The sequence below is a fragment of the Bombus affinis genome, chromosome 12 (genome assembly GCF_024516045.1).
Source record: "Bombus affinis isolate iyBomAffi1 chromosome 12, iyBomAffi1.2, whole genome shotgun sequence".
NCBI classification, from domain to species: domain Eukaryota; kingdom Metazoa; phylum Arthropoda; class Insecta; order Hymenoptera; family Apidae; genus Bombus; species Bombus affinis.
Genome location: NC_066355.1, coordinates 8,096,783 through 8,110,277, shown reverse-complemented (window position 1 = coordinate 8,110,277; position 13,495 = coordinate 8,096,783). Strand labels below are relative to the sequence as shown.

General features: G+C 36.9%; 2 protein-coding genes across 5 annotated transcripts; both read left to right on the top strand.

The window, feature by feature from the left end:
• Positions 1-228: 228 nt before the first annotated feature.
• Positions 229-2,356, top strand: LOC126922607 (mannose-P-dolichol utilization defect 1 protein homolog). 2 transcript variants are annotated; one of them, XM_050735395.1, is made up of 5 exons: positions 229-594; positions 1,227-1,321; positions 1,427-1,559; positions 1,641-1,845; positions 1,911-2,356. In XM_050735395.1, the coding sequence occupies exons 2-5, from the start codon at positions 1,231-1,233 to the stop codon at positions 2,151-2,153; spliced, it is 672 nt and encodes a 223-aa protein (XP_050591352.1). In that variant the 5' UTR covers positions 229-594; positions 1,227-1,230; the 3' UTR covers positions 2,154-2,356. The 2 variants fall into 2 exon arrangements, with proteins under 2 accessions (XP_050591352.1, XP_050591350.1); XM_050735393.1 differs by having other exon boundaries at positions 239-594; positions 1,227-1,292.
• A 352-nt stretch (positions 2,357-2,708) lies between these two features.
• LOC126922519 (serine/arginine repetitive matrix protein 2) lies at positions 2,709-13,390 on the top strand. Of its 3 annotated transcripts, none has more exons than XM_050735146.1 (14): positions 2,709-2,872; positions 3,508-3,705; positions 3,796-3,920; positions 4,012-4,088; positions 4,175-4,297; positions 5,958-6,172; positions 8,254-8,394; positions 8,485-8,676; positions 8,764-9,460; positions 9,548-9,855; positions 10,126-10,262; positions 10,353-10,479; positions 10,569-11,922; positions 12,153-13,390. In XM_050735146.1, exons 2-14 carry the CDS (start codon positions 3,545-3,547, stop codon positions 12,267-12,269), a joined length of 3,774 nt encoding a protein of 1,257 aa, XP_050591103.1. In that variant the 5' UTR covers positions 2,709-2,872; positions 3,508-3,544; the 3' UTR covers positions 12,270-13,390. The 3 variants fall into 3 exon arrangements, with proteins under 3 accessions (XP_050591103.1, XP_050591102.1, XP_050591104.1); XM_050735145.1 differs by having other exon boundaries at positions 10,087-10,262; XM_050735147.1 differs by lacking the exons at positions 2,709-2,872; positions 3,508-3,705; positions 3,796-3,920; ... (1 more) ...; positions 4,175-4,297; positions 5,958-6,172 and adding exons at positions 6,745-6,966; positions 7,315-7,627 and having other exon boundaries at positions 10,087-10,262.
• The last annotated feature ends 105 nt before the right edge of the window (positions 13,391-13,495 follow it).

Sequence of the window (13,495 nt, the reverse complement as noted above, 5' to 3'; positions counted from 1 at the left end):
AAGAGTACGAAATACAGACGAGCTCCGAAAAAACGAATGATCCAAAGGATAAACATGTCACTGTCGGTGACAGGAAGTATTTGAAAATGGTAAGAAATGAAGTTGCTCGAGTTTCTTTACTTTTAAAACTCGTGGTTTTAATGTTGAGCATTTCACGAATTACTGGTAGTAACGTTGTGTATTTTTAAAAATGTATTAATGTTCATTATTTTAGATATTAATAATTAATAAAAGCATTATCAGGGAACGAATAATATTAGAATAAATAAGAATTGCAGTATGTCATGAAAACATATGGGTAATAACTGTTTAAAATGGCGCGCCATATTATTCATCGAAGAGTGCTGGGACTCTACCATAACGAGATATCTGTCGGTATAAAGGTCGACTTTACCAGTAGAACGACTCTATATTAACCTATACATCGTAAACGTAACAAAGTGGAATTACATTATTTTTTGCATTCTGACACGAGTCAGAAGATATAAAACGCATGTGTAGCAAGTATGGCTCACTTAATCAGGAACGTTTCTCTTCTACTATTCACAGAAGAGTGCATAGAAGAATATTTCGATGACATGAACTTTTTTCACGGTGAGTGCTGGAACTTCATTCATAAACGGCCGCAATAACTGATATAATTGATTCATAGAATTACAATAAATTTATTTTTATCCACAGTGTCTTACTTATACTCATTCTCATGGTTGTTTGCATACCATTATTCAATAGAAATAAAGATTAAAGTTTGGAACTAATACTTTTATTTCTCACATATCGTAACCTATTTTATCTTTAGTAAATTCTACGATGTAATACATGACTTTACAATTTTTTAGTATTTACACATCCAAATACAAACATAATACCTATATATATAGTTTCACACTACTATAAACAAAAGTATAAAAAAAAGTATACAAATAGTATAAGAATTTTAAATATAATTTTACTTCCTCTTTACTCTCGCATACCGTGAATTGTAATATTTCCAAATTCTATTACTTTGAACATTGTACTGAATAAATTAGATTTTCGAACAATCGAATTTTGAAATACTCGTAGTGAGCGCTCAACGATGTTCAATTTTTTTCTCGACGATAAATTCGAAGTCATTATTCCTTTCTGACGATTTAAATTACTTCTTATAAAAGTTAAAATGAATTTCCTGCGAAGAAGATACGAACCACTTCAAGTAAAACATGAAAATTTCGAACATGTTTCAGTTGGATGCTTCAAATTGGCGCTGAGCAAATTTTTAGGTCTCGGCATCATCGGTGGATCTCTTCTCGGTTAGAAAATATATTTTTATGTAATCTTTGTAATTATCATGAGTTTAAATACTGAGCTGCGTTTTTGTGCAATAGCTGCATGTATAATTAACTTTATGTATAACATTATATTGTATTATGTTTTTGTTTGTTAGTTAAGATACCACAGATTGTAAAAATTCTTAGAAGTAAAAGTGCAGAAGGCATCAATGTTTTCAGCGTGTTACTGGACTTATTTGCCATGACATCCATGGTATCCTACAGTTTTATAAGTGGTTTTCCATTCAGGTACTATAATTAAAATTATATATACCTTTTATATTTGTATACATTCATATTATAATTAATCAATGAATGATTGGATTCTAGTTCATGGGGTGATGGAGTTTTTTTAGGTATACAAACTTTAGCAATTGCAATATTAGTCATGCATTTCAGTGGTAATACAGTTCAAGCAACTGCATTCCTTGCTGCTTATCTAGCAGTGTTCTTTGCTGCTACTAGTGGCTTGACCCCGGTGAATATTCTCTGGGGTTGTCAGGCAATGAATATACCCATTGTACTTGCCAGTAAGGTAAGATCATTATATAATATATATAAATTTACTGAAAATATATCTTTGATTTCATGTTGTTTCAGTTAATGCAAGCCTACACAAATTACTCCAATGGAAATACTGGTCAGCTATCAGCAATAACAGCTTTCATGCTCCTCTTTGGATCTCTTACACGAATATTTACCTCTATCCAAGAAACAGGAGATACCACAATGATAATAATGTATATGTGCTCCTCTATATCAAATGCTATAATAGCTGCACAAATTTTGTATTATTGGAATGTAGATGTAAAAAGCAAAGATAGAACAAAGAAAAATCAATAAGTAAATTAATAAAATTTTTAATATTCTCGGAAATAATCAAATAATGAAGTTAAAAAACCATGCAACGAAATGAAATGTGTAAGTGGGTGTAAATAAATGAAATCAGCATTCTGATATCAATAGTCTGAGAAGGATACACATACTTTAATGAAGAAGGTATAAATGTATCTAAGTTAATAAACTAATATTTTAAGTACCCTAAACTTATATTTTAGTCACCAAGTATGTATTACATTCATGAATCTCTTCTAGTTGACAAGTTATAATTTTAAATTTGCTATAACTCATACTATCTTAAAAGTAGAAGATATTTAGAAATAAATATGCTATAAAAATTGTATTTGTTATTATTTCTAAAAGTTTCAAATTCGATGAAAATTTTGTAATGGAGAATCTAATCTGTTTAATAGAAATAAAGTTCTATTATTAAAAAAGTTTATGCCATCAATCATTTTAAATTGACCGCCAAACCGGAAATCATATAGTTCGCTGACACTATGTATGATATGGTTCGCTAGCTGTAGTAAGGGAAGGGGAAGAGCCATTCACGCAGGCGTCTCTGAGTTCATCGTTTCCGGCTTTTCCGTAATCGTGACTTGTGCAGTGTATGGTGAAAAATAGGGCCGCAGTTGTTTAATCGTCGATGATGATACGTAGCGGGCCGTGATATAGTTGGAAAACACATTAACAAATCGTCGGAAGATAATACGGAAGCAACGGTGAGTAATAATCCGGTTTCTTTTTTGGCCAGTCTGGCATGCCCATGAATAAATGGGTGTGGATGAGTTTTGGAAAAGAGGGCCATTTGGAGCGTCATGGCGTCATCATCCTTCGCAATCCGGCTTCCCGACGACCATCTTGTTATCGATAAATCAATATAACGCGCCTTTCTTCCTATGTAAGCGTTTTTCTTGAGCAAACGAATATTCTACAGATTTATTCTGTTACGTCGTTTATACGATTCGCCAGAGGAATATCAGCAGCTACAGGTAAATTGTTCAGGGAACCGGTTCTTGGTAATTTGCTTTGTCTGGGCGCGTTCTTGCACAGAATGCCATTCCTTTTTGGAGATACGATTTACGTTCGATGAAACCATACAAAACCGATACGTTGTTACTGCTAGCATTTGAGCAACCATTAGACGATTGAAATACCGGAATTTTCTGGCTATCACCGTGGAGAACGGTTTATGAGTTACAAACACGTGTCCTTGGCTGTTGGATGATGTTCTTTTTGCATGCCAATTTCGGGCAGTCGCTCAGAGGCAGCTATTAAAAATTTTGTCAATATTTAAATAATATCTTGGATATTAGAGAAAAAAGAGAAAGCATTACGAATTTGCCGATTTTCATAGTATTGCAGGACTAGGTTGCTTGCAGTACAGAATCAAAATGGAATCAATGGATGCGCGTCTTGTGGCGCAAGCATTGAACTACCATGGCCAACAGTTGCAGAAAGTGTGGGAAGGAGAACGCAACGAGAACGAGCTGGCCATGCTCAATCTCAAGGAACCAAACTTTGAAATCTATCAACAACGTCAAAAGACTCTAAGGTATGTGTTAGATGATTCTTCGAGTAATATTATAGATCAGATGTTTCTAAATGCATCATACATTCAAACTTGTTACTTTTTTTTTAATAGTTTTGGTGATAGAGGAAAGAGGCTAAAGCTACAGCAGTTCCTTGCAAAGAAGGCAGATGCTCTTTATGACAAATCAAATTTGGAGAAAACAGTTGAACCTATCAAGCAAGAATTAGGAGATGAAGGTACAGTTTCATTTCTTTCTACACACCCTAGTATGACTCATCATGTATTGCACAATAATGTGAAATTAATATGTTGTATGTATCGTTTCAGAATTTTATGCAACAATGCCAGGCCTTGACACTTTTGTCACCATGGAAAAATCTCAACGTATTCGAAATTTTTTGGAGGTGGTTATTCATGATTTTAATAATTTATATAAAAATAAATAATTTGATAATTAAAAACGCAGTTCTAATAAAATATTTCTTTTTAGAGTTTGGTCATTGGAGATGTTATTTACGCGCAAGTGATGGGTAAAAGTGCTGCTGGACTTCTTCTGAAGGTGCTTTGCAACTGCAGCGATTGCCCCAGAGTTGTTACTGATTTAGGAGTTAAGGTATATTAAGTTTTTTTATTGTTTATTTATATTAACCCTTAGAGTGCTATGGAGGCATATATGCGTCTGACGAAAGCTATTGGCGTGGACTAAGGACATATATTTTCTATAAGTGTCCGATATAGACTAAACATGCATATATGCGTTTGTCAGTTTTTCCGAACACATACGCAGAAGTAATACTATTACGTTTGTGTGAGATAAATATAAATGCATTCCTTAGTAACGGCAATTGGCATTTTAAACGAATGCCAATAATGTCTCGTTATAACAGTTGTCTACCTGTTTCGCGGCAGTCGCATCTAATTATCAAGAAGAAAATGTGTTGTTTGTGTGAAAAATATCAGGTCTGTAAATAATTTGTCTATAGATGGCGCTAGCTGATAATGTAGTTATCACTAAACTGCGTCATTGATGCCAAAAGTTTTTGTTGACATCTCACAAACATTTTCGACTCAGAACAATACAAGTTGCATACAACAGCATAGTTTGTAATAGCGTTGAACATGTCGAATTTTGTGCCTGGAAACTACGATTTGCGGATAGCATTGATTTTCTGTTACCATTTGAAGAAAACTGCTGCAGAATCGCATCGAATGCTTGTCAAAGCTTACGGTGAGCATGCTCTTGGTAAATCACAGTGCTTTGAGTGGTTTAAAAAATTCAAAAGTGGCATTCATTGAGGTGAGAAACGAAGAACGTATTTGGTGGGATCAGAAGGGTATGATCTATTATGAGCTGTTAAAACCTGGCGAAACCGTTAATACTGAGCGCTACCGACAACAAATGATCGATCTGAATCACGCTTTGTGTGAAAAACGACCAGAATATCAAAAAAGGCAACACAAAGTAATTTTGCTTCATGATAATGCACCATCACATACAGCAAAACCGGTCAAGGAAACGATTGAAGCGTTCAGTTGGGAAATTCTTTCGCACGCGGCTTACTCACCAGACTTGGCTCCGTCCGATTACTATTTATTTGCATCGATGGGACACGCACTTTCTGACCGGCACTTCACTTCTTACGAAAATGTACGAAAATGCTTCGATGACTGGTTTGCCTCAAAAGAGCGACAGTTTTTTTGGCGTGGCATCAACCAATTGCCAGACAAGTGGTAAGAATGTATAGCTAGTGATGGGCAATACTTGGAATAAAATATTTTTAATCATTTTCATACAATAAACGTGTATTTTCTATACAAAAATTCCGGTTTCATATTTACATACCTGGTAAGAGAATGCAGAAAATGCGATGTCGGATTACGTATTGATAATTGTTTTGAAATTTTTCACACACAACTGTATTATTAACTTGTGTTACATTTACTAAATTTAGTTTTCTAGTTTATTACCCAAATTCTAGTTTATTGTAAATTTCAATGTTTATAATAAATAATTAATATTAAAAAATAACGCTCTTGAATCATTTAATCTTGTGCAAAATAATTACTATAACTTCTTACGATTTGCGCTTTAAATAGTCAATCAACAAAGTTCAGTCTAGCGAAAAAGTACTCCGTCCACAGCGATCGTCAGCGCTGGCCGCGCGCCGTCCGTACGGACCGCATAGGCCGCGAGTATTGAGCACTCTAAGGGTTAATTAGAAAGTACTTGTATCCTCTTCAATCATGTCTAAAAATAAGTATTAAATTCATAGGCTCTAATATTGAACACGGCCACAGTGCCGGCAGTGGACAAGAAAGGTGTAACAAGAGGCTACATGGCAAATGATCTCATCTGCGTCGTAGTCAGTGAAGTTAACGTTGAAGCCGAACGAGTTGTTGCAGTTATGAACGTACCTGCCCGCGAAGGGCAAGCACCGCACCCACCTATGGGACTTATCCATTCTGACGATCTTCCAGAAGCTTATAAGTAAGTAATAAAAAATCTGGATAAGTACATTTACTCCTTGTATTTATAATAATGCTTCACTAACTCTTGTAAACTGATATGTATATCACTATAGGAAATTTTGTATACACGATATAAATGGTAAAAGTGTCTTGTGATGCATCAGTAGCACTTTTAACTCAAAATTTGTATTTGTATTATAAATCGTTCTTTGATCATTTGCTTGTTGCGATATACCTTGAGAGCACTTGTGCACTAACAGAAGGCAGGGGGAATATTTTCTGACACTGGTAGTTTCGAATTTAGGATTGATATAACAGTTTCAATCGTGGTCGAAACGTATCTCCTATTGACAGTGTAGTTATTCTATTTGTAATTTGCATAATACGCGACAGTACAGATTTGCATCTTTAGTGTTTTGTTTAATATTTTTCGTTAAAAAAGAAGGTAAGGAAAATGGTATGGTGGCCAAAAGAAGTTGAGATTTAACAGACGCACTGTGATACTAACAAAACAAGGTAAATTAGATTTGATTCCTCTTACACGTTTTTATGAATTTAGGTGCCAGACACTCTCAATAACGTAAAAAGTTGATAGTCAGTATGATGATGAATTTATAATGTGATACAAATGATTCAAACCTTGAGCATTGGTTGACATGGCTCTGTTGCGCACAATATTCTATCTACGTTTGTGATATGTTACTCTCAAAGCACCAGCCAAACAATGGCGCCAAATGACATCAATGTCTTTTGAGGTTGCATTTCCAGTATGAGATGTTGAGCCTTGGGTGGCCAGAGTGAGTGCTGCAGACGGTAGGTATAATAATGATTTACTGTTGTTTGGTCTCTTATTATAGACGAGTAATAAAATAAGTAAAAGAGCAAGCATTTAAAAAATTGATTATTTTTAATGTCCCATTAAAATATTTTTATGTATTAAAGATCCTTTTGCTCGAGTTTAATGCATATTTAAAGTGCATGATACGTCAATGTGTTGTCAATGTTTCATATGTATCACATTACCAAGTGGAGTAAAACTTTAGATTATTCAAGAAGTTAAAGCAGAGACCAAATAACTAAAATCTTAATCGCCCGAACCTTTACCTTTAAGCCTCAAAAGAATTGCGCCTTGTCATAATAATGCCTCATTTAAACTTACAGCTTAAATTGACAAATAAAAAATATAAAAAAATGATGTCATGTTTGAATTGACACCACAAAATGCAAAACAGGCGAAAGTACTACTACATATATATAAAAAAAATTTTTTTGGTCAACTTGGAAGATAAAATATACTCAGGCGTGGCTCCCAACCTATCCTAGGGCTATGCAATTTATTTTATCGCACCAAAAACTTATAAAAACCAAACCACCGTCGATTGATGATAGGCTGTGTGCTTTTATGTTGAGAAATCCTCTGATTACAAACATGATACAAAATACTAGAAATATACGTCTTAGCGGTACATGAAAGGTGAGAGACGAGTTTACATAATAATGAGGTTGTGTACCATTGTAAATTTATACGTAAGAAATAATCTGGTAATAAAGGAAACCTACCAAACTTTCTGCAATGTATCCCCGTTTCGGACCCCTGCTGCTTGTTAACGGTACAAACGTAGATTTTGATCGACTCTAATACCATGAGGTGTCTGATAATATCTTTGTTCTAATTGGAAGAAACTCTTTTTCCCTCCGGAGCATCTTTGGCATTAGTGTCGTATCGTTGAATAATTCATGTAGATCGAAAAGAAGAGGCGAATAATTACGCAGGGATGAATAAGCCGATGAAGGGTGTGCCGTACTAACACGTGCAAGGAATAGCAGCACGAAGGACATGTATATTAATATGCATGAATATATATATATATATAATATATATATAAGACGACGAGATGTCGAGAAAATTGAGGGAAAAACAATCAGGTTGAAATAAAAACCTCTACCAGGAAATGAACTCAGGATTTGTGAAGATTCGGTCATCATGATTATCAAGTCTTTAGTTTTACCGTTAACGAAGTAGCTTTGGTATCCTCTTTTTGGCAAAGGACAAAATGATTTTTGCATCTTGATAATTGGTCGTTTCTCTCTGTGGTGTAGGAAAGCAATGGACAACAAAGGACAGTCTTACGAAGCGATGTTGGAGAATAGTACTGGCTTCAACAATCCAAACAACATTAAATATCTTTGCGACTTGATGGGTCTCGGTCAAGAAAACCATTCCAATATGGTTGGTTTGAGGTAGAGTATCAATCCTTTATACTCATTTTTTAGTATAACTGATCAAATAAATGGTCTTACCATCCTTCAAAAACATCTTTTTTGTTACAGAGAAAGGTTCCCACCCAATGAATATGCATCCGAATTAAGACAAGCACAGGCTAGTAAGTGGGCATTCCGGAGCGTAGCAGAAGGTATAGATCATTTCAAGGCTGGGCGTCATACAGAAGCCTTCCAATGTCTCAATAAGGCACTTACCGTAGACCCACGAAACGTCGAAGGATTAGTAGCACGTGGAGCATTGTAAGTCACAACCTACATCTTAACACAAATGAAATATATTATTCTAAATTATGTTTATTTTACATGTTTATATCTTTGTTGTTACAGATACGCTAATAGCGGTAGTTTCAAGAAAGCGATCGATGATTTTGAAACAGCATTGAAGCTGAATCAAACTCATACGAACGCCCGCAAATACATGGCCGAGACTCTCGTTGCTCTAGGCCGAAGTTACGAAGATGAGAAGAAGTACGAAGAAGCTCAAAAGGCATATGAAAATTGCTTAGCGATTGCTCCATTCCACGAGGAAGCGAGAAATTCTATCGAATACATCAAATCTAAGACATTAACATCTTCTTTGAATCCTTTGGATACATTCAAGAGTTTCGAAACTGAAAATGATGTCGGGGAAAATAAGAAAGAGAAGAAGAAACGCAAGAAGGAGAGAAAGTCGCGCTCGAAGAAGAGACAGAGATGGAGTTCGAGTTCCAGTTCGTCATCGAGCGGTTCTTCGAGTTCTTCCAGCTCTGAGTCCAGCAGTTCTTCTTCATCTGCAAGTTCCCGATCAGCATCTCGATCACCTAATCGCAAGCGAAAGCATAAGAAGGATCATCGTGGCTCACTTTCACCTCTGAGCAAACGGATGGCTCAATACAACAACCCACCAGCTGCTACCACAGCTGCACATGACGTAATCGCCCCAGTATCTTACAGTTCAAATACTCGAGATAAGATGGACGATTACGAGATAAAAGTACGAAAATTCTTGGAACAGACGAAAGATGATTCCGATTATGAAGATAAAGTAAGAATCACATGCGTTTTTTATGAACATTTTATAATTTATTTTTTCTTTTTTATAATTTCAATGTTATCTTTCCTACACTCTTAGGTAAGGAAATTCCTGGAAGAAACAGCTAGATGGAAGAGAGAAAGGGAGAAGGAAAAGAAACATTCAGAAAGTGAGAAAATGAAGAAAAAGAAGAAGAAAGAAAAGAAAGGAAAAGATAAAGAAAAAGAGGACAAGAAAAGCAGGAAGAAGAAAAAGAAAGAAGAAAGGAAGAAACGCAAAAACAAGGACAAGCTCGAACGAGATTTAGAAGCCTTAAAAAAGTCTTCATTGCCGGATTTAGAACAATTGGAATCAAAACTGAATGCGTATTATGCAAAAGTTGAAAAAGAGACTGCCGTCTTGAAAAGGTTGGAACCTTTATGGCCAGTTCGTGATCATGTTTTCCATTTTGGTTATTTGTTTTTACGAAATTTTTGCCTATTAATTTATGAAAATAGTATGAATATTATTTTCGATGTTGCATTTAGTTTGTGTTTCCTTAGATAATTTTCCGTGATTAATTTGATTTTTTAAAGATACATGAATGGAAACGCGGGTTTTAACATCTCGTATTTTATTTATGTTTTTATATTTACTAGGTATGTAGCTCAGTATAATGACATAGCTTCCCCTCTTAGCAACGCGGAGAAGCTCGCTGAAAGTTCACGAAGGGAGGAAGAGCTGCGCAGAGAGAGAGAAAGGGAAAGAGATGAAGCTTCAAAGGCGTATCACGAACGGGAAGCTAGAATACCAATGACTGCACAGCAACGTAAAGGTAAGGGTCAGGCCTGATACAGAAAAACGGGTGCAACCTGCAGTTAATGAATATAGTCTATGCCTATTTTACTTTACATTCTTTTTACAGAGATTCAGAGGAAACCACTGACAGACATTTTTGAACAAGAGTCACAACTAATTCATCCCGAACCGAAATTACCTACTCTTGACACAGCTGCATTAAATGCGAAATGGAAAGCTGCACAAGCCGCTAGGTAAAAAGTTTTAGTAGTTTTAAAGCTACATTTTAATATGGTATATATTACATGTCGGTGTATATTTGGACATGACTATTTTTGTTTAGGCAAAAGGATGTTCTTCCACAAAAGTGGCAAGATATACCGGTAGAGAACAAAAAGATGCAGTCCAATGTAGATAGTGACGAAGACGATGATAACGAGCTCGAGGAGAAACTGCAGCGAGCAGCATTGGAAAAATCCATGAATATACGGAAGCAAATGCAGCGCGAACTCGCAGAGAAGAGAGCAGCAGCCGCTCAGCCCATGTCCGCACCGACTCCGCCGCCATTACCCAAAGAACCTCCGATGCCTAAGCAGGCGCCGGTCAAATATCCTACACCACAACCACAGAACAAATTTCAATCGTATAAGGATCCTTCTATATCTGCAACGCAAACAACACCGACAAAGTTTAGTTCTAATAACAATCTTGGTGGCAAATTCCAGCCGATTGGACAAAGTGGTAATAGCGGTGCTGGTCATCCACCAGAACCACCACGTCCGCCTCCACCAACGAAGAACCAGAATCAGGCTAAGGGTCCCAGAACAGATTCTGATAGCGAGACAGAGAGGCAACACAGACAAACCCCTAAGAAACGCGAATCTACTGGCAGGGGAGGAGCTGTAACTAAACGAATGAGTAGAGATCGTCCAGCAAAACGGTCGCGCAGCAGATCGCGCAGTGCCTCTAGTTCAGGCTCTTCGAGGTCACGTTCACCCAGAAGAAGTCGTTCAAGATCGTACTCGAATCGAAGATCTGGAAGTTACGAGAGAAAATACAGTCGATCTCCGTCGGGTACTTACAGTAGATCACGCTCTAGATCTCGTTCTCGATCTTATACCAGGAGTCGTAGTCGCAGTAGGTCTGGAGACAGGAGTTACTATCGCAAGAGACAATTCCGGCCATACAATAATCGTGGCACTTACTATAAGCCTCGTTTCCAGGGCTTCAATAATCCAAACCATCGTGGCGGTGGTAACAATTTCCAAAATCGTAATCGGTTCTATAATAATCAACACAATAATCGCTTTGGCAATAGACGTGGCGGTGGTTTTAATAATCGTGGTGGTGGACGCGGACGTGGTGGTAATCGTGGCGGTAGATTTTTCCACGGTAAGCAGGGCTTCCGCGACTTCCGAGATAGGCGAGACTTCAGAGACCGGCGTGCCGCTTCTCGCGATAGATACAGCGATCGCAGTTACTCTCCTGATCCAATGAGAAAAGTGGACGAAGCAAAGGAAAAGATCAACAAGATGCTCGAGGGCGGAGATGATGTAATGGAGCATCAGCAAGGTGGTGGAGGATCGAATGTTCCTCCTAGTAAAAGACAAGATGGACCTTTAAGCGAAGGTGAAGAGAGGGACGACGATGACTACGAGAGGTGGGGAGAGGGCGAGGGGGGCGACACAGCTAACAAGGTTGGTTAGGTCTCTTCTGTGTAGGCTTTCGCGAAAGAATAGCCCATCTTCGTGATGACGATCATGATATTCCGGATGATGATAATATGAGGAATAAATAATGGGAATGATGATGATGATGATGGTGATGATGATGATGATGATGATGATGATGATGATGATGATGGTGATGAGCCACACGTGCAAGAATCACACGACCTAGGAGCCAACTAACTCTCGTTTGTTGCTAGAATGAGGTTGGACCTGTCGACGATAACCTGGAAGGCAAGGAGTACTTCATTGAGCGCATGAAGCAGCGAAGCAAGAATGTTTTAATGCAGAGAACCCTTGCTGCTAAGGTTTGGTAGAAATCCTGTTGCCGTTGCTGCTTCTTCGATTCTTCTCCTTCATCTGTGATATAGTTACTTCTCTTCAACGTGAAACTTCGACCGGATCACGTGAGACAGACTTCTTACTCAATTCTTATGCCGATCGCTTTCGGTATATTTAAAACAGAATGTAGAGGGGATATATCTTAACGAAAAACTGATCGTGACGGTTGCGAGAAATGTACCTTTTCCTTTCAAACTTTTAACTTTTATCGAAGTTAATAGCGAATGAGTGCAGTATAGAATAGTATCGTATTATCGAGAAGAATTTGCGATCGGTGTCATTTCAATTTTTTCGTAATTGTGCACGAATATTTAGATACTAAATATTCGTGGCATATAGTATACATATATAAATGTGCGTTTCTCGTCAATTCAATAACCTGTTTATATCGTGAAGTTCATGAATATCTACAACTTGTGAGGTCTTCTCTTTTTAACCGTTCGGAAAAAAAGAAATTTTACACACCTTTCAACTTTAGTACTTATTTTCCTATCATACTGAAACTTTTATTTTGTAAGTATTACGGAAGGAAAAAAATGGAAGCTTCTGCTGTGACGCGCAATTTAAAAGGGAAGTATTTTACCGTACTACTTAGTGTATGCGAGTGGCTTTTCATCATTCATTGTCATGAGAGAAATAGCAAAACACCTGTAAGAATTGGCAAAACGCATTATTCGCAACGCGAAATGAATCCATTTTCGATCTAAGATTTTTCTTCGAGTTGATTTGCAACTTTTTCGATAATTGCACCCGACGTTTCGAATTTGCTGCGTTTGATGAGAAGAAAGGCTGTTGTCATTTACGGATATCGTCGATTCTGGCCAAGTAAACTTGAGTCGCGAATCGCCAACGCGAAGAAGAGACTTTCTTAGTAAGGAATCTAGTTTTTCCCACACGTCGAAACATCCTTGGATTATACTTCATAATTACTTTATTTCGAGACACATTGTCATAGACCCTCCCTTTACTATAAAATACTTATTTTAAGGTATCATACAAAAGTAATTTACTAGTAAGACACTTATATATGTTGTATGTAAACGAGTTGCTGTACAATTCAAAGAAATCCACAAATACATAATATGGAAAATACAAATTAATGGTTTTATTCTTCAACGTTTATTTTTAGTTTATACCCGCATATGTGACTCTCCGTTGATTACCAAGCATGGTTTCACTTTCTTATCTCCCTGATGCCTCG

Bases quoted from the DNA above. Each gene is read 5' to 3' on its own strand.
- LOC126922607 (XM_050735393.1), top strand. From the start codon at position 507: ATGGCTCACTTAATCAGGAACGTTTCTCTTCTACTATTCACAGAAGAG. The intron at 595-1,226 runs GTGAGTGCTGGA...AACATGTTTCAG, and splicing joins TGACATGAACTTTTTTCACG to TTGGATGCTTCAAATTGGCG. The intron at 1,846-1,910 runs GTAAGATCATTA...ATGTTGTTTCAG, and splicing joins CCATTGTACTTGCCAGTAAG to TTAATGCAAGCCTACACAAA.
- LOC126922519 (XM_050735145.1), top strand. From the start codon at position 3,545: ATGGAATCAATGGATGCGCGTCTTGTGGCGCAAGCATTGAACTACCAT. The intron at 4,298-5,957 runs GTATATTAAGTT...TTAAATTCATAG, and splicing joins TTACTGATTTAGGAGTTAAG to GCTCTAATATTGAACACGGC. The intron at 10,263-10,352 runs GTAAGGGTCAGG...TTCTTTTTACAG, and splicing joins GACTGCACAGCAACGTAAAG to AGATTCAGAGGAAACCACTG.